Source organism: Stigmatopora argus, chromosome 7 (genome assembly GCF_051989625.1).
Source record: "Stigmatopora argus isolate UIUO_Sarg chromosome 7, RoL_Sarg_1.0, whole genome shotgun sequence".
Lineage (NCBI taxonomy): Eukaryota > Metazoa > Chordata > Actinopteri > Syngnathiformes > Syngnathidae > Stigmatopora > Stigmatopora argus.
Window position 1 is genome coordinate 7519418 of NC_135393.1, and position 18538 is coordinate 7537955.

At 39.5% G+C, this 18538-nt stretch overlaps 1 protein-coding gene across 1 annotated transcript in view; it reads left to right on the plus strand.

Moving 5' to 3' along the window:
- The window catches only part of sdk1b (sidekick cell adhesion molecule 1b), a 226628-nt gene that overhangs the window by 108929 nt on the left and 99161 nt on the right, over positions 1-18538 (plus strand). The window contains exon 7 of the mRNA XM_077604254.1: positions 17565-17591. Within this exon, the coding sequence (XP_077460380.1) occupies positions 17565-17591 (27 nt within the window). The remainder of the gene's footprint in view (positions 1-17564; positions 17592-18538) is intronic.

Sequence of the window (18538 nt, forward strand, 5' to 3'; positions counted from 1 at the left end):
AGAGAGAGAGTGAGTGAGTGAGTGTGAGAGAGAGGGAGAGAGAGAGGGAGAGAGAGAGAGGGAGAGAGAGAGAGGGAGAGAGAGAGAGGGAGTGAGAGAGAGGGAGTGAGAGAGAGGGAGAGAGAAAGAGAGACAGAGAGAGAGAGACAGAGAGAGAGTGAGTGAGTGAGTGAGTGAGAGAGAGAGACAGAGAGACAGTTTGTTGCAATCATGGTTTCTGATGATAGACAGTCCAAATCATTTACCTAATCTGCACAGCCTGTTAGATGGCTGGGTGTGACCGGCCACATGACCTGCACACTTGACAGATCCATTATCTCCATGCGGCCGCCCGCTTTTCCTACAAGTGCCTTGGAGACGGCTGAAGATAAAAAAAAATGTTCGCTGTCGCCTGCTCTCGAGATAGAACAGCCACAATTGATGGCGCCTCGGCAGCATAGTGAGAGGTCACACTATAATCACTGAGAATACAGCAGAGCTCTAAAATAAACAGCTCCTGCAGCACTTTAATGCCAAAGACAATACAGTACATGGCCATACATTTAACATCTTCGGTACCCATGGTGCCACATGGTAGGACACTGGTACACTGGTAGAAGAATAAATTTTTGTTTGACTGTTCTGTAAAGGAACGTCTGTTTTAATTGTTCTAGTAAGCTTTTCTGGACATTGTATTATGCATTTAATTTCTAGCAAATTTTAGAAAGTGTATGCTGCTGTGAGAGAGGTCATTTATTCCCCCAACATTGTCTTAGGCTCCAGTTTGAGCTAAAGAAAAACAAACCAAAAGCCTTATCTTGTCAGCATTAGTGGGACATTTAAGTTTGCCATTTATCTTAAGAGGAAGACAAAGAGGGTCATAGAATCAAATACATGACAAAAATCCCTTGTAGAAAGTAGTAATTGGTATTTTTTGGATGTTGCTCAGCCATTATATACCAGTGTCCAGATGCATTTAATAAAAAATAAATGAAATAGGAAAAAAAAAAAAAAGTGAATCATCTGTAAGCTATATTATTTCAACTAATCCTCTAAGACCACTTTTACATTATTTCCAGTTGTTTTTCAATCATAGTTGGACTGGTAAATGTGGAGTTTAATGAAAAAAATGCATAAAAGTGATTAAAGTTATCTATATTTTATACCTGCAATGTCAAAGGTAGGACTTGACACCTGTGATTTTGGGGTAGAGTCTTTTACCTTTATTTAAACTTGGTTCCTGATACAAGTAAATAGTGAGCATTTATTGTTGAGGTGAGTTGATAGCCAGTCATATTGACGCCAGTTGTAATTCCTCCATCTTTGTTTGGTGACCTAATAATCCTCTAAATTAGAAAATAACAAACAGCAAAATATCCATTTTCTTTACAACTTAACCTGTTCAGGGTTTCATTATCTCAATTGAATTGTGCAAAAGGCAGGTTATATGTAACTTTAAAACAGACTTCCGCAAATGTATTTTCACACCTATAGTTGCCGGGTTATTACTTGTACAAAATTGGAGGGATATAAGTTTCTGGTTGGCAAATATCCAGTGAGTTGGCTCGAGTTTGAAGGTGCCGGTGTCTCTAAGCTGTCTCCGCTAGACTCCTGAGTTTTACCCTCAGAGCTCTCTGCACACAGAACAGAAGCGTGTTCAAACTGTATTTCATCTCGACACAGAGGGTCATAACATAGAAAAATGGCTTTCCGATGTCCTCTATGCCATCTGGAATCTTATTGAGGGAGAACTTAGTTGCCACTTATTGCTCGTCAGGGATGATTAGATGCATTTTTTGTTGTACCTTTTAGTTTAGTTTTAAGTTCCTTAAGCTATTTGCAATATTCATTTTTTAGTCATGACCAGAGCAGGTTGTGTCAACCCAAAATCAGATGAGCATTGGATTCAGTTTACCACTGTTCCCCTAATGGGGAAAAGCCTGTGGGTGTTTTTTTTAGTTTGTTTATTACATGATAGAGACCAACTTTTTATTGCCCAAGGGCTTTCCCTTTCGTGTAAGCGGTAAGAGATGAGTCTCTCTAGTGCAATTAATTAAAGTCCACACAGGCTTCCTATAAGCCCTTTCTGTGCGCAAGCACACAACTCACCTCCGTCTGTCAATCAAACGAGCGGCAGCGTAGCCTTCATGTTGGTGTGCCTCTTTCCCTTCACTTCAGCATGGTGGAGGTCTTTGTAGTTTTGTTCTGCAGACCATTAGAGCAAAATTTCCCCAAAGACAGACATGCACACAGGTACATGAAAGACACAGAAACACAGAACAGGCACAAGTGAGAGGTGCTCTACATGTTTTGGATATCCTCAAAGACTAGATGAGTATTTAGGAGAGTAAAGATACAAGGGAAAGGGAAAACGATAAGCATGGACACTCCTAGAAAAAGTGATCTGAATGTGATTCTTCAACTAAACTGATGAGGTGAAGGAAGTAGCCACATTGGAGATACAGGGATGTGGATCAAACAGTGGAGATAAAGGCGCAGAAGAAAGAGGAGCTCATAGCAGTGGCCGGCAGTACATGCTGATACACTGATTATAGCACTCAACGTTACCCTCAATAATTGATCAGTTGCCTCCATCTTTTCTAGAGCAAATATGCTAATGTCATGCTTGTTAACGATTGCTGAACTGCAAGAAAATTGCTCAAAATACTCAGATTCAGATAGTATGTGCATACTTTCCTAAAGATGTAACAGAGCTACATAACAATGTTCAAATGACACTTCATGATGTCTTAAAAAATGTTTTAAAAAACCCATCTAATATTAACATGGCACCCTGGATGGCATGTAAAATTCAACTGATTGTTTTGAATAATTTCTTTTACTTTCTTCTTGGCAACCAGCTATTTACACTGACAATATTGTCAATTAACTTCCCTAGTTAAATGGAGTATGGATATAAACAAAATTAATAATTAGCCAACAAAGATGTTTACTTGTTTCAGTTTATATTTATTTACGGTCTTTAGATGCAATGTAATTCATTCATTCATCAAATGCACTGCACATACTCATATGGGGTTTCCCGGAGCCTATCCCAGCTGACTTTGGGTGAAAGGCAGGTCACACCTAAGAATGGTAGCCAGTCAGTGCAATATCCTTTTACAGCTAAATTTATTAAGACCAGAATGTGATCAAGAGTTTATTTTACATAATTTGTGAACAATTCAGACTATTTGATAATAATTATGTGTGAATGTATGAACGTCTGTTCTTGCTGACAATATTTGTTGTTATGTTTGTGCACCAATGTGGGATTTATTTCCATCTCTAGTCCCCCCACTCGACCAGATGTTTCCGTTCCACATCACTGAATCTTAAATGCGAATCTGCCATTGCTCACTTTGTGCATGTGTGCGTTGGTACCCATCTGCTAGTGCGTGTGTTTGCTCCAAGTCCCATCCCAGTTGTTCTGCAGTGCGTCTAATTGAAGGTATTTTACTGTCCTTGTGATTTTTGTGGGGCGTAAACTGTAATGTCCCTGTCTGTCTCAACTTGTGTGCATGTGGTACGTCATACATGCGTTAGCGAGTAGGTACAGTATTGCTGGAAGCTTGGTTGCTGTTGTCACACTCAGCTTGTCCCAGTATGCAAATTGCCCCCTTAGACATCATGGAGGAATCTGACATTTTCATTGCAAGTGCATGTCCTCCATGAAAGAGATAATCTAAAAAAATAACAATAATACAAAATCAAAGTGTATGTTTTTATTTTAACAATTTATTTGTGTGATCCAGCCGCAAATAGGTCTTTGAACACCTGTCTATCAGCTAGAATTCTGACCCTCAAAGATCTGTTAATCCGCCTTTAAAATTCCCCCTCCATTCCATGTATTATCCTGCAACAGATGTACCTCTTTGAGGTTTTTAGCTGCATAAACACGTCTGTCCTCCCCATACAATCGGTAATACTCAAACTTGTAACATGCCCAACACTAAAGAGCTGTCCAGAGACACCAGAGACAAAATTATACACCTCCATAAGGCTGAAAAGGGCTATGGAGAAATTGCCAAGCAGCTTGGTGAAAATAGGTTCACAGTTGGAGCAATCATTAGAAAATGTAGGAAGCTAAATATGACGGTCTCTCTCAATCGGAGTGGAGCTCCATGCAAGATATCACCTCGTGAGGTCTCAATGATCTCAGCCGAGAACTACACAAGAGGACTGAATAGAGATGGGACTACTGTTTCCAAGGTGACTGTTCGTAATGCACAAAGACATCATGGTTTGAAATTTTTGCATGGCACGAAAGATTCCCTTGCTAAAACCAGCACATGTCAAGGTCCCTCTTAAGTATGTCAATGACCATTTGGATCATACAGAAGAGTTGTGGGTGAAAGTTTTGTGGTCAAATGGGACCAACATTTAACATTTTGGTCATTTTGTTTTGGAAGAAGAATGATGAGTACCATACCAAAAACTCCATCCCTACAGTGAAACATGGGGGTTGTAGCATCATCTTTGGGGGTGTTTTGCTACACATGGGACAGGATGACTGCACTGTTTTAAGGAGAAAATGACTGGGGCCATGTATTGTGAGATTTTGAGGAACAAACTACTTCCCTCAGTCAGAGCATTGAAGATGAGTCATGGCCTGGTCTTCCAACTTGACAATAAACTGGAGCTTGTTATATTGTGTTTATAGGCTAAAGCAATGCAAATAACTGTTACTATGTTATATTAACAGGTGCTTATATTGTCTGTTGTTCCCTATCTTACTATTACTTTAAGGTATAATGTTTGTTCTTAGTTTCTGATGATTTTTTTGAAATCCCTCCTCAGAGTAGGTTGGCAGCAGGGTTCTGTGCAATTGTTGTGATGGCTGGCTAGATTTGACTGGCTCTGACCGCGTGTAAAAACTCCCGTGTGAACACAATAAAGGACTTTGCGAGCATTTTGACTTCGCTGCAAGGGGCCTTGACAGTCCGTCAAAATACTTTTATATTGGCCGTTGCTAGAGCGAAACTGGCTAGTGACAATATATTTTAAGCTATAAAAATAGGAAGAATTGCACAGTGGTTGTATTATACATAAAACAAGTGTTTTTTTTATTGATTTTATTTGATCGTAGGTATGTATGTATGTATGTTCCACAGTCAACATGACGATATTCTCACTACTGATTCACGGCTCAGTGATTCTCTCTGAATTGTTGAGTGACCCAAGAAAAAAACATGTTCCAAATTGGATGTTGAATTAGGTTGCTAACTTCTGACGCAGTATGAGCATGTGAGCACTGAGCAGTGACATTAAATTCTGCTCAAATGACTTTTAATGAGGTGCCTGCGTAGCCTTTTGTTACTGTACGCAGCTCCAAGTTTATTTGTCTCCAACATGGTAAAAATATTTGCGTTCCCATTTTACACCCTCCTGATTTTGTGCTATTATATAATTTTTAATGTATTATTGTATAAATCTATGGATTTTTGTTAATTCATAAGGTACATTTAAAATACTACAATTCTTGTGATTTTTTATATTCATTATCTAAATGTATACTAGGTTTAGTAAGACTGTTTTTTTATTGTCAAAGCTTATTTTCATTAAGTAAATGTATGCTAGGTTTAGTAAGACTGTTTTTTTATTGTCAAAGCTTATTTTCATTAAGTAAATATATGCTAGGTTTAGTAACACTATTTTATCGTATATGCTGGGGTGAAAAGTGATCTCTCCACTTTTCTGATCCAATAATCAAAAACGCAATTAGAGAAAAAAAATCCACTCTGCAGAGGGAACAGTAGAGATGAATTGTAAATGTTGAAGATTTACAATTCCAAATCATAAGGGTATGGTCAAGAGAAAGTTGAATAAGCAACCAACTCATTGATTAAGGCCTCAAACTATTTAGTTAGTTAGTTAGTTTAATTAATTAAAGGGGTTATGGTTAAAAAAAAAATATTGTTCTAAATACATTAACATTATAGACAAACTTTTTGTTCCGATTTTTTAAAGTTTTTGTTTTAGGTGAGTTGAAAACTCAAAAAAAAAAAAATCTAATACTATTCTATTGACTGCAGCTGCAGAAGGATCAAACCAACCTCCGTTCATGCGTACCGCCCCTGAGCACTGTCATTTTGCCGTCTTTGTCTCTCTCCATGATTCTATAATTAAAATCCAAACCTAGAGACAAAGAGACAGAGCGACGGATGGGAGTGTGTCATGCACTGTATGTCGGTTTGTCAAGCAATATGCTCACGGTGTGACTACCGTGTCACTCCTTTTGTATGTTTTTCGTTCCTCCTTCCTGTTGTATAGTTTTCCTTCATAAGACTGATAACATGAACGTGTATTGTTTTGACATCCGTGTAGGCGCCCGCCCGCTCACAAAGGCTAACACACAATAATTTGATAGAAAACGAATGTAATTAGTGAGTGGGAGACCAGGTAACTGAACAAACAAGACTGTGACTAGTGTGTTTTTATTAGCTGTGGGGTGTATAGGCCACAGAGAAAAACTAGCTATGAAGCCTGGATAAACTTTATTTTTGTTTCGGTTGCTTAAAAAGTAATGGACTGCACTCTACACATGGTATTATTTGTATCCGTCAACGTCTTGTGGCAATATGCAAACCAAGCAAATGGATCAATATCCTTTTTTTGAATCACCTGAGAGAGCGGCGGAGCAGTGTTAGGAATAGCTGAAGGGGGTTGCTCGGTGTAATATAATGCAGCGTTATTGTGAGGGATGCCAACTGAAAAGGAAGATTATATGCCTTTGACGTTGGCTAATTCACGTGCACACATGCAAGCTTCTGCGTGCTTAGATTTTCTGGAAGGAGACTGAATGCACAAGTAAACATAAAGCCGCTCATGGATGCTGAATGCAGTGTCAAGCGCACAGATAAGTCGCTCTTTGTTTTTTATGTTGCGGCCAGGCACGCCGCTGTCCTCGCCGCCTTACAGGCAACCTGGAACGGCATTGTTATATATGTGTGCAGGTTAACGGGAATAGCAGGTGGAAACTGCAAAATCTGTCATTACCTTGTTAAGTTTTTGAAAAGTAGAAGTAGAGCATGTGTAAGCCAACACAAAAAAGTGGCGCAAAGTCATCCTGTTAGAACAGGGGTCAGCAATCAGAGCTAAATGTGGATCAGTTTACAAAAATAATGATAATAATAATAATAATAGTTTTTGACTAAAATCAAGATGGGGGCAATGGAGCCTATTTGTTGAGTAGCAGCCAACTGGTTCTACTTCTCGGTTAGAGAGGATTATCGAACACAAATGTTAGCGTTTTTTTCTTTAGTTGCAACACTCAAAACACTTTTCAGAGTGGACCATTTGTGTTTGTTTTTCTTTTCCTTGGTAGGCAGAAGGATACTTCCTAGAATGTTGTAAAACAACTGGAGCTCACTGTGTTTTATTCTTTAGTATGGGGACCATTTACATTATGACTGAAATGGAAAAAAAAAAGATAGATTTTCCCTCAAAAACAATGAACAGCACATAATTCACTGCTAAATGAAAATGTTATATAGCTACTTCATGGTTCATGGTAGATGATAAAAGATAACGGGATTATACCAGTATTCATTCTGGAGCGGAGGGATATGACTTCGTCACTCATATGGCAAGAATAAGAATAAGAATCCTCAACCAATGCGTTAAAAAAGTGTTCATTTGTATTCTAAGGGGCAACTGGGTGACAGAACCATACTTCTTTTTATTTTGGGTTGGGTGAACACCTCAGATTTTAATCGGGAGAAAAGAAAAGTAGAATTGAATACACCACCTCTTTCTGCTCTTGGTGGACATCATTGTCAGGCGTATCCAAAATGAGCAGTTAGACAGGATTATATTGTTCCTACACTCTCTTGTATCACTGGGTTCTGCTTGTAAAGCCAGGACTTTAATAAATGCTTGCAGAGTATCCAGAATATAAATGAAATATTATTATGCATGCAAATTCTCCTCCTCGCGTCTGTGCGTCGCTGCTTCCTCTGGTGTGCTCTGCGTAACAGGTTAGATGAGAGTTTCAGGCCGGTCTGCAGATGCTCATTTGTCGCAACAGAAAAGGCAAGCCGACGTGCCAGTGAATGATGAGGGTGCGTGTCAAAGCACATAGCAAGAAAAGAAAGCTAAAGGAAGGGTGGAACATGAGATAATGAGGTGCTGAGGAAGGGAAAAAGTACATGCACAGTTCACTTGAGAGAGTGAGAGATGGAGAAAGAGAGAGAGAAGAATGCATGAAGAGTAACTGAGCCTCGGGAAATTGTCGATTCATACCTTCATATGTATGGTTAGAGCTTGTCTCAAAACACCACAAGACTTGACTGTCTTTTTTTCATCTAACAAAAAATATTCAGCAATTTTTAGCTTTTTCGTTAGTGTGTTCTTCATTTTCTTCTTTGTAGTTGAAAGAACTGCTTTGTTTTCGGCAGTGTTCATAACTAAAGGCCATCATGGGGACGACAGCCGATGTTTTAAAACGAAATCTTGGTGCATTCTTAGTACTAGTTGATAGGGATAGCTGCATTTTAGTGCCATATTAGGGCCTCTCCCAATAATAGTATCATTATCACTGCAGCAATATGCAGCATGTGACATTAATTCAATAAAAAAATCAGAAGGTATGATTTTTGTGATGTATACAGACTATTTAAGTCGCCTAGTTTTTTTATTAAGAAAATCAAAGCCATTCTTTAACATAATTAATCCATTATTTATGACTAGCAAAGTCTACAGTTGTAGTCATACATTGAGAAGACCTAGGCCATTTGTTAATATACATATATTTGTCTTTTTTCCCAAAATATGATTGACTCGGTATGTATCTCATTATTTTCTTTATTGCTGCAATTTAGTATAATGATTGTGTTTTTTTCCGAAAATTCCTTCTATCTTCTTTATAATCCCATTAAAGTCAAATGAATGTGTTTGGAATGATGACTCTCTATTGTATTTTAATTTTTTGTGGAGGGAGTGCAATTCGTTCCTTATTTTCTCTATCGTAATCCGTCACGTTCTCAATTTTCTCTTGTGCCATAGTCTTTAGCTCTCTCCTTGTTTCATCTCCCATGGCGGCTCACATGTAATTAGCTTGCCCTTTTTGCCAGACACTAAAGCTGCAACCATTAAGCCCACAATGGAATAAAATAAAAGCACCCAGTCAGAAAAAAATAAAAATAAAAATTCACTTCCATTTGGAAATGGAAAAAAAAACACCTTCATTTGAACTGAAGAATTAGTACATAAGTTTCTCTTGACATCTAAGCAGTGTGGAGCATCATTATTGTCATTCTCCATGTGATGTGGCTCATCCGTGCCGCCTCCTGGTGTAGAGGTTCACTCGCCTGACTTTGGTGCGGGCAGGCGCGGGCTCAATTCTCGCTGGTGGGGGTATGATTGTAAGTACTTATGGTTGTTTGTCTCTCTGTGTGCCCCACGGCTGACTGACGACCAGTCTAGGGTGTAGTCTGCCTTTCGCCCGAAGTCAGCTGTTAGGCTCCAGCAACTCCCACAACCCTTTCGAATGAATGAATGAGTTGGCTTGTCCCTTGACCGTTCCAGTATGCTGTCACTCCTGACAATGATGTCACTCGTATTGGTTTTATTAAAGTCCAGACTGAGATTAAGGGCATTTTCGCACCTGCCCCATTTGTAGCATTTGTTCTGAAACAGACCCTGAGGATCGGTTCATCTAGGCCAGGGGTGGCCAAACCGGTCCTCGAGGGCCGCTGTGGGTGCAGGTTTTTGTTCCAACCGATCCAGCGCAGGCACTTTGACCAATTAGATTTCTGCAGAAAACAAGAAGCACCTGACTGCAATCCACTGATTGCACTTGTAGGACACCAGATTGGTGAAAAGGTGTCCTCTTGATGGGTTGGAATGAAAACCCGCACCCACTGCGGCCCTTTGTGGAATAGTTTGGACAACCCTGATCTAGGCATATGTGAACATAACATTCCAAATGCAATAGTAGCTGGCAATGGTTGGCTACTAAATAAACACAGCTCAAATTTTCCTCCTAAATGGCAGTTCAAGGGAGTAGGAGACATCCAAGGAATTGGTAACTGTTTAATTGTCCTTAAGACAGATTTCAGGCCCTGCACATGCTCAGTAGTGCTTAGGAGTTTACTTGATTGAGTGCCCACAAACTCGACAGAAGAATGGTTTAGACAGTTTGCCCTGTGAACATAATCAGAAAAAATCAGACAACTGTATCAATTCAGCTTCTAAATTTGGAACAAATCATACATACCAGATTGTGAAAGCGCATCTCTGTGTTTATTTGTTTGGTCGTTGTTTGATTTTAAAGATAATCTGTAAGCGTCAATTGTCAGGCTCGCCATTGGACATTCACAAAAACACTTTCTTGAATTTTCACTTGCAAAGAGGACGACCCTTGAGGATAGCTCCCGAACTCCATTCTGACCTTATACTTCTTTTTTTTTGTCGCTTTATTACATTCGGTGTCCCTGACTACACAGACGTTTCAACTCTAAAGGGAGGGGTGGATTACACAATTGAGAGCTCTGAGTGTGTTTATCTGTGTGTGCATGTGAGTTGAAACTTTAGTCTAGTACATGTGTACCAAAACACATTCATAAATGTCAAAACAGATGAGGACCGAAGCGTCAGGAAGCCTCTTGGAGCTGGTGGAGTGCTTTTGTCAACCTTGGCTTGGGCGGCCTGGCAATTCTTTGTTTAGAATAAACAAGGCTTTCAGGAGAAAAGCTTATACTTCATTGAAAGCAAGTATGATAATAATAATGTGCGTATAACCAAAGGTCAGCAAAGCGTTCTTTAATAGCATGGCCAAGCTTATACTTCTTTACAGGCAAATGTATAATAAAATGAAATACAAACTTTGTGCTTTCAATGATAACGTTGTATACGTATTTTGAAGTGGTCTTAAAATGACTTGATATTTTTATTACATTCATTTCATTCTCATAGTATTTACAGTTTGAACTTTTACAGCAAATCAGAGCTTCTGGACCAATTGTTCTGCACTTTTAAACGATGTTTCTCTACAGAGAAACACGACAACAACACAAAAGTCATTGGAGAAAAAAAAGATATAAAGCGATTAAAAAGAATGTCGGGGGTGCAGAAAATATGGGGCTAACTTTGAAAAAAATGACGTGGTGGTGAAAAAGATACCAGTTCTTTGAGGATAAAAATGTGAAGACAAAAGGGAGATGGAGTGTGAAATGAATATTGAAAAGGATGCTGAAAACAGGAATAGATCAACAGGGCCTTTAATCCAAATATAGTGCATGTTTCTTACCTCTGTCACTTTCTGTGAGTGCTCATGTAAAAACATACGCTATGCCTCATACAGCAGCAGTGTGTTAAATGTGGCCACCCCGTGATCCACAGACATACGACCTTCCATTACCTGGCTGCCCAAGCCAGGCGAAACAGCTGCAATCAGACCACTCTGATCTGTTGACGCTCTAATGAATCTGTTATGGCAAGAACCAAACAATCAATCTCTTAGCCACTTAATCAATTAGGCCATTAATCAGATGTGGACCCCAACTGTTCTTGCCAGAGGACAGGGGTTTCATGAGTGATCACATTACGTAGAGAGACTAAAAAACACATGGTAGTCAGTGATTGTGCAATGCTTAGAAAAGGAGTTATCAACAGGCAGAACAAATTAAACCAATTTTGTTGGCAGCACAGCTGAGTGGGTGGTTAGTACATCTGCCAGACAGTCAAGAGGTCACGGGTTTGAGTCTCCCTTCAGGCCTTCCTTTGTGAAGTATGTATGTTCACCCCACGTGTGCGTGGGCTTTCTTAAGATTCTATCCCCACCACCTAAATTGAAAAAAAATACATACGCCCAACCAATTAATGAGATCAATAACAATCTACTAAATGTATACGTAACACATATTACATATCTCTTAACACATCTTGGTGATACTACTAGGGAACGATCACTGCCAGCCATGCTAATCAAAATGGATCTGACGCCCGTGCTGTTAATGCTAGCCAATTAGTTAATAATGTTTGCTCAGCAAACCAGATTCAACAATACAGTAGGCTGCATGTGCCCCACAACCCCATATCATCACCATACTCAGTATAAATTACATGACTCCCTATGAACATCTCTTGCATACACACACACGTGCTATTAACAACATAGCATGCTTCTCCTTTTCAAGAATTATTAAATGAGAAAATGTCTTCTATAGTGGATGATTATGTACTCGGATAACTGGACTAATGACCTGGCAAAGCAGTCGAGCAGAGAGAACAGTGTAACAAGTCCAGCTCTTGTGTATTCCAATGCGGGTCCAGATACAGTTCATGCTACCACATTTAAGATGTAACTATAGAACACCGCTCTAAACCAATGACGCACCATATCATCAATGTTATCCCATCCTTACAATTGCAAACAGCGCTACTTGCTGTTTCCTGTCTTTCTGTATTGTAGTGTTGTCAGCATTAATTGTTTATTTCTCAGCATGTCTTTGTTTACCTCTAATACAATAATAATAATAATACATCTCCAGACATAGTTACCATCTCATCCTCATTGGTGGTGCTGAGTACAGAAACTTAACCTGCGTCAGTTTAACTGACACACGTAAATGTTGCAAGTATGCCTGCTTGTAATTGAATTGTATCTGCTATTTTGGGGTGAAGTGAACATTTTTGGTGAATCTCATCTCATTTTCTGAACCGCCTTATCCTCATTAGGGTCGCGGGGGGTGCTATCCCAGCTGACTCCTGGCCAGAGGCGGGGGACACCCAGTATCGGTGGCCAGCCGATTGCAGGGCATAGGGAGACAAAGGACAACCATGCACACACACACACCCATACATATAATAAATTTGCTCAAATGAAAAACACGTGGAAGTAAATATGTAAGACATATATATTTGCACAGATGCCACAAAGTATATAAGTCAGCAACACCCATGGATCCAAAGCAATGCCAAGGCCATTTCTGCTTCTATTGATCTGTCTCATGCCTGCCACCCGTGTCTCTGAATGGACGCTGCCCAAAAAAGTGGAGGGCATACACAAATAGTCATGAACACTCAGCTGAAATATCCTTCCTTCCTTATGGGGACACTTGAAATTCAATATCCTCTTACATGCCAAGAAATATACTTGTGCCGAGAGTCTGCCGCTCTCTTCCTTGTATCTACTGGACATGAATGAGGCGTCAAGAGTATCGAAAGACATAAATATAAAAGAGGTGAAACAATAAAACCGTAAGCTGTATGCAGAGGATTGCATTGCCACTCTCTAGAGAAGAACATAAGGAGAAAAGCACCTGATTAGATAAGGACGGATGGTCACTGTTGCTGCCTGTCCTCCATATGGTGTCTTGCCGCCAGATAAAGCCTCTAGAATAATGCTGTACTTTACATTTGGCTCACAAGATGTTGCTAAATGAAGGGAAATTATAAATACATTTAAATGGCAAATAAACACTATACAATCTTCACTACACTGTAGTATACGGCATCTTTCAAAATATCTATTGACAGGTTTTATCCAAGTGGTATTCTCAATGTACACCCTTTTTTTCTTTTTTTTTTCTTACCTTTTACTTTAAGAATGTCTATGTAGTCAATGCACTTAAATGTGTCCTTGAAGGACAAAATGACACAGCATTAAGGCTGCCCAAATTAAAAGTACCCTCACACTGGTGTGAAATTATTCAAATATGGCAGCACAATCTAGGTATCTTGAAAAGTGGCGGGCTGATTTTGATCAGGTTTTAATAATTTCTTGGACGCAAGTAAGCATGAGCTTTGGAAAGAGGATGCTCTGGAAATAAATGTGAGCAATACCGTGTTCAACTATAAACAGGTAAGAAAATAGCTAGCTCATTGGAAGGTCAGCATTTGCTTCGTATGAGGAATGCGAGCAGCCCTACTAGAAAAATGGCACAAATTTGCCCAGGGTGAGTCTCGTGAAATGAACTCTTGTGTTAGCTTGCACAAATTTCGTTTGCTGCTTGGCATGGTCTTAAATATAATTTGAAATGGACTTTTTTATTTATTTTTATTTAACTTCAGCTGTAGGAACCCAGAGCCACACAGGCGGGCATTTGTGAATGTAACACTTTGACATCCACATCACATTTGGTTGTGCTGTGTGTCAAATCTGCATTTGGCCTCAACTGCAGTACCCTGAAAATTGCCTCAGACCAATGGTCAACTTTTTGGTGGAAGTATAAACTAGTTTATACATAGCAGACTACAAGTGCACCTTTAGCCTACAGCGTTGTCGCTTGCACCAAGCATATCCACAAGAACACAATCTCAAGGTGCAAATACACCTAACTGGACCACACAGTTCTAGAGTACTTGTGGTGGGGTTTGGGTTGGCACGAAAATCCACTAACATATGATAGTACTAATACTGCTCTGAAAGTCAAATATTTGATGTTTTGGTCTCTGCACAACAGTACTTGACAGTTGTCTACATAGTATAAGTTTGGTAGACTGAATTTCTGATCTTCTGTATGTTCCTTGTCCTGGAAAGCATGATTGGCATGGGGACATGAAAAGGCCAAGCGTTGGTAATATCTCAAGGTCTGACAAATAAGTACTAGTACAATACTTTTGTCGCAATTTACTTGTGTAGAAGCAGAAATGGGAAAACTTTTTAGAAAGCATAATAAAAAAACTGAAATTTCTTTATGTGACCGAACTCAACAATTTATACATAAACTATGCATAAATAATAGCTCTTATTCTTCTCTGGCCAATGTTTCAAAGGGAGACCCATGTATGAATAGGTGTCCTGCAGGAATCACTGGGCTCAGAGGTCAGAAACTGCTGCCAGCCTATTATTTTACCATTGTGTTGTTGGCTCGCCGAAATGTGTAGTTGTGTGCTACATGTGTGAGCCTTCATAAATTTGTCTGTGCTGGAAACCAAACTAGGTCTGTATGGTGCTTGAGATGAATTTCAAATGTGACGAGAGAAGAGGAGGATGAGAGGCAAAGTTGGATCTGGAACGAGATTGACAGGGTAAATTGGAGTGCAAGGGTTTTTTAGAGGTTGGAGACATCAGGGAGAAAGAAACTCCCAAAAGCTCTACTATAAAAATTGGTGACTAAGCGAGGCTGCCACCAAGGTCAAAGGACATTTACTTGTGGGTGCCTATGTGTGTATGTGTGTCCTTAGGGCTCTAAAGTCACCTCAGCTAACAGGTTAGTCACTGTGGGGACTCCGGTCAACACAGAAAGCCATGATAAACATAACAACCTTGAAACACACACACACACACACTAAAAGAGGTCTTACCGTACCACAAAACAACACAAACACACACAATGAGGACATGTTTGTGACCTGGTGTCTGCAGGTCCTTTGGGCAGTTTAATAAAATTCACTGAATTCATGAATACAAATCAGAGCCCACCAATATTTTCACAAGGGATCCAACTAAATTTAAATTTCATAAACAAAAAAGTCTTGTTTGCGCGACACATACCTAAAACTTTTGTTGCTGGTAAAGGTTACAAACATCACATTGATGTCTGCACTTTTTCTCTGTGTCCCCAACTTAAGAAAACTTTGTGTGACCCAAAAATTTGAATCAGCAACAGACAGACTTGAATGCCTCCAAACCAAAGCCTGTGTGCTTCCTCAGACAGTGACCCAATTTTGACACCACTCGAGAATCTTAGACAGCACTTGTAACAATATTATTTACATCTGTACATATTTATTTTTAAACACAGTCTGTGATCATGTCGATCAGATGTCTCAGGACTGAAGGTTATTTATTTACATTGTATTTGAGTCAATTTACTGTATATAGACCATACCCACTAATGAGGCAGCCTATCCAAAGTTCTCCCTTGACAAAGATAATGATGTTCACTATTATCGGTGTCTTTTGAGATGGTGTAGAACTGCACTGCATCTTACCCGAGCTTTACACTTTATTATTTGTCAATACCAGTGATTGCATTTTAAATTATAACTTTTAAACCATTCCTATCCTTTTGTTGATCTCTGTACAAAAAAACATATTTTTGTGGTTTGCATGGTTGTAAAACTGCAGCATCATACAGAGCACATTTAGACTGTGATGGTCCCTATGAAGGGAGTAAATATGAGGTAACAGATTTGTACAATTGTACTACTCTAGCTAAACTGTTAACTTTAAGATTGACAAGATTAAATGAATGAAACCATTTTGACTTTTTTACCGAGTGTGATTGGCATGCAGTGACAAGACAATTCCACAAAGTAGTCCACAAATGTGAAATCATACCGGACTAATTACCCATGTCAGCATGTTGTCCAAGCGTGTCCACTTTAGTTTGTACACTTTTTGTGTCATTCAATCACATGACCACACTTGACAGTTTTCTGTGAGGTTTATGCTTTCAGCCACACCTGATGCTGATGTTTTTAACCCAAATCATGTTTTTAATCATCTAAATTGGTCATGTGAAACTGAGTGTGTTCCAACACGTTTGCATCAGTTTTTTGTTGAACGATAGGCACATATCTTGACACAAATATATGCTTGTTGGCAAAGTCCAACGCCCTTGATTGGCTCAGGAACATTGCTATTGTATATAAAATGAATCAATGAAAAAGAAAAATGAATAAATGAAAGGAAAATAATAATCAATCTCATGAAGAATCCAAAGGACATGCGTGTCATCTGTACACTCAACGAGAAACAACACATTCATGAACTTCTATAGTATGTTTAAATTCAAAGGGTGAAAAAGTTGTACTTTAAATCATGGTTTGTTTGTTTTTTAAAATACTATAGTTCTTGCGAGACTACACTTTTACCAAACCACAACAATGTTAGATAACCACAGTTTCCTCCTCCACTCTGAATTGCCCCTAGGTACGTATGAGTGTGTACCACTTACACTCACAAGGGTTGCGGGGGTGCTGCAGGCTATTCTAGCCAACTATGGGCAGCAGGCGGGGGATATCCTGAATTGGTGGCCAGCCAATCGCATGGAACACTGAGACGAACAACAAAACATGCTCACTCATACCTAGGGAGGAAACCAGAATACCTGGAGAAAACCCACAGAGGCCTGGGGAGAACATACAAACTTCACACATGAAGGTCAAAATCCACCTGGGATTGAACTCTCAATCTCAGAGCAGTGAGGCAGAACTGGTAAACCTGCTCCGATATGATTCATCTCAGGCCTGTTGCACAATATTCACTGAAGGGATATGATGCATGAACGCATTTGGAATATACAAGTATATAAAAATCAAAGAATAAATAATATCCTGTATTGATGGATGCAGAGCCACAGCAACTTTTGAGAGAACAAAACATCATTGGGATCCATTACTAAAGCCAGACAATCTACTAGGTATGTGGCAGTGGTCACTGAAAGCCAGGAGACAAGAGGGTAGTGATGTTGTTGTTTTTGGTGTTTAATAGACTGTATGCAACCAATAACAAAAAATAACAGTTTTTTTCTTTCCTTTTATTTTTTGCATTTCGGTTTTCTTATAATGAAATTAAACACTGAGGAAAATCAACAAGAATTGCAGATTATCAACTGATTCAAAACTGACCTAACATTTTTATTATAACTTATTCTTTTCTCTCTCCTTTCTCTTTACCCATTTACTGACAGTGGGCAAGAAGAGCCGTGGGTCACCAGGTAAATCTAACATTCACATTAGATATCCACACACGTCACATCACATCAAATGTGTGAGCCATATTTTTACCAAACTGAGGATTTTTCTCTCTTGGTATGCCCATTACCGGAGCTATTGGCTATAACGAACAATGGAAAATCAAACACATTTATTTTAAGTTTTTTTTTTAAACATTAAGTATATGTAATGGCCTCCAATGTTATTGTTGTATGGAATCATACATGGTGACGGACTCAGACACGACCTCTTATTTGGACCTGTCGCTTCAGCTCACATTATGAGAAAGTAAATTACGTACAGCCCCGTTAATTGGTATAAAATGTCTGACCTCATTGCTCACCACAAAGAAACACCAAGGTCAACCAGGCAGTCATCAGAGAGGACATGAAACACCCACAAATACACGAACACACATACACTGGTAGATGTTAAGCAGGGTATTTATTAGAGTCAGACTTTTATGGGACCTTTGGGGCTGAGACCCATATTATGACTGAAATACTCATGCGATATACTCTGTTGACCAAGAGAAACATTAATGTATATACTGTAAATTGATTCACAAATTCTCAAAATTAAAGGGTGGCCCGGTGGCGCGAGTGGTTAGCGCGTCGGCCCCACAGCTCTGGGGTCCTGGGTTCAAATCCAGGTCGGTCTCCCCGGGCCTGTGAGGGTTTCCTCCCACATTCCGAAAAAACATACATGGTAGGCTGATTGGACACTCCAAATTGCCCCTAGGTATGATTGTGAGACTGAACGGTTGTCCGTCTCCTCATGCCCTGCGATCGGCCACCGATTTAAGATTGTCCCCTGCCTCTGGCCCGAAGTCGGGTGGGATAGGCTCCAGGACCCCCCACGGCCCTAGTGAGGATAAAGCGCTTCAGAAAATGAATGAACGAACGAACGAATTCTCAAAATTAGAATAACTTATCTTCAATAAAAACAC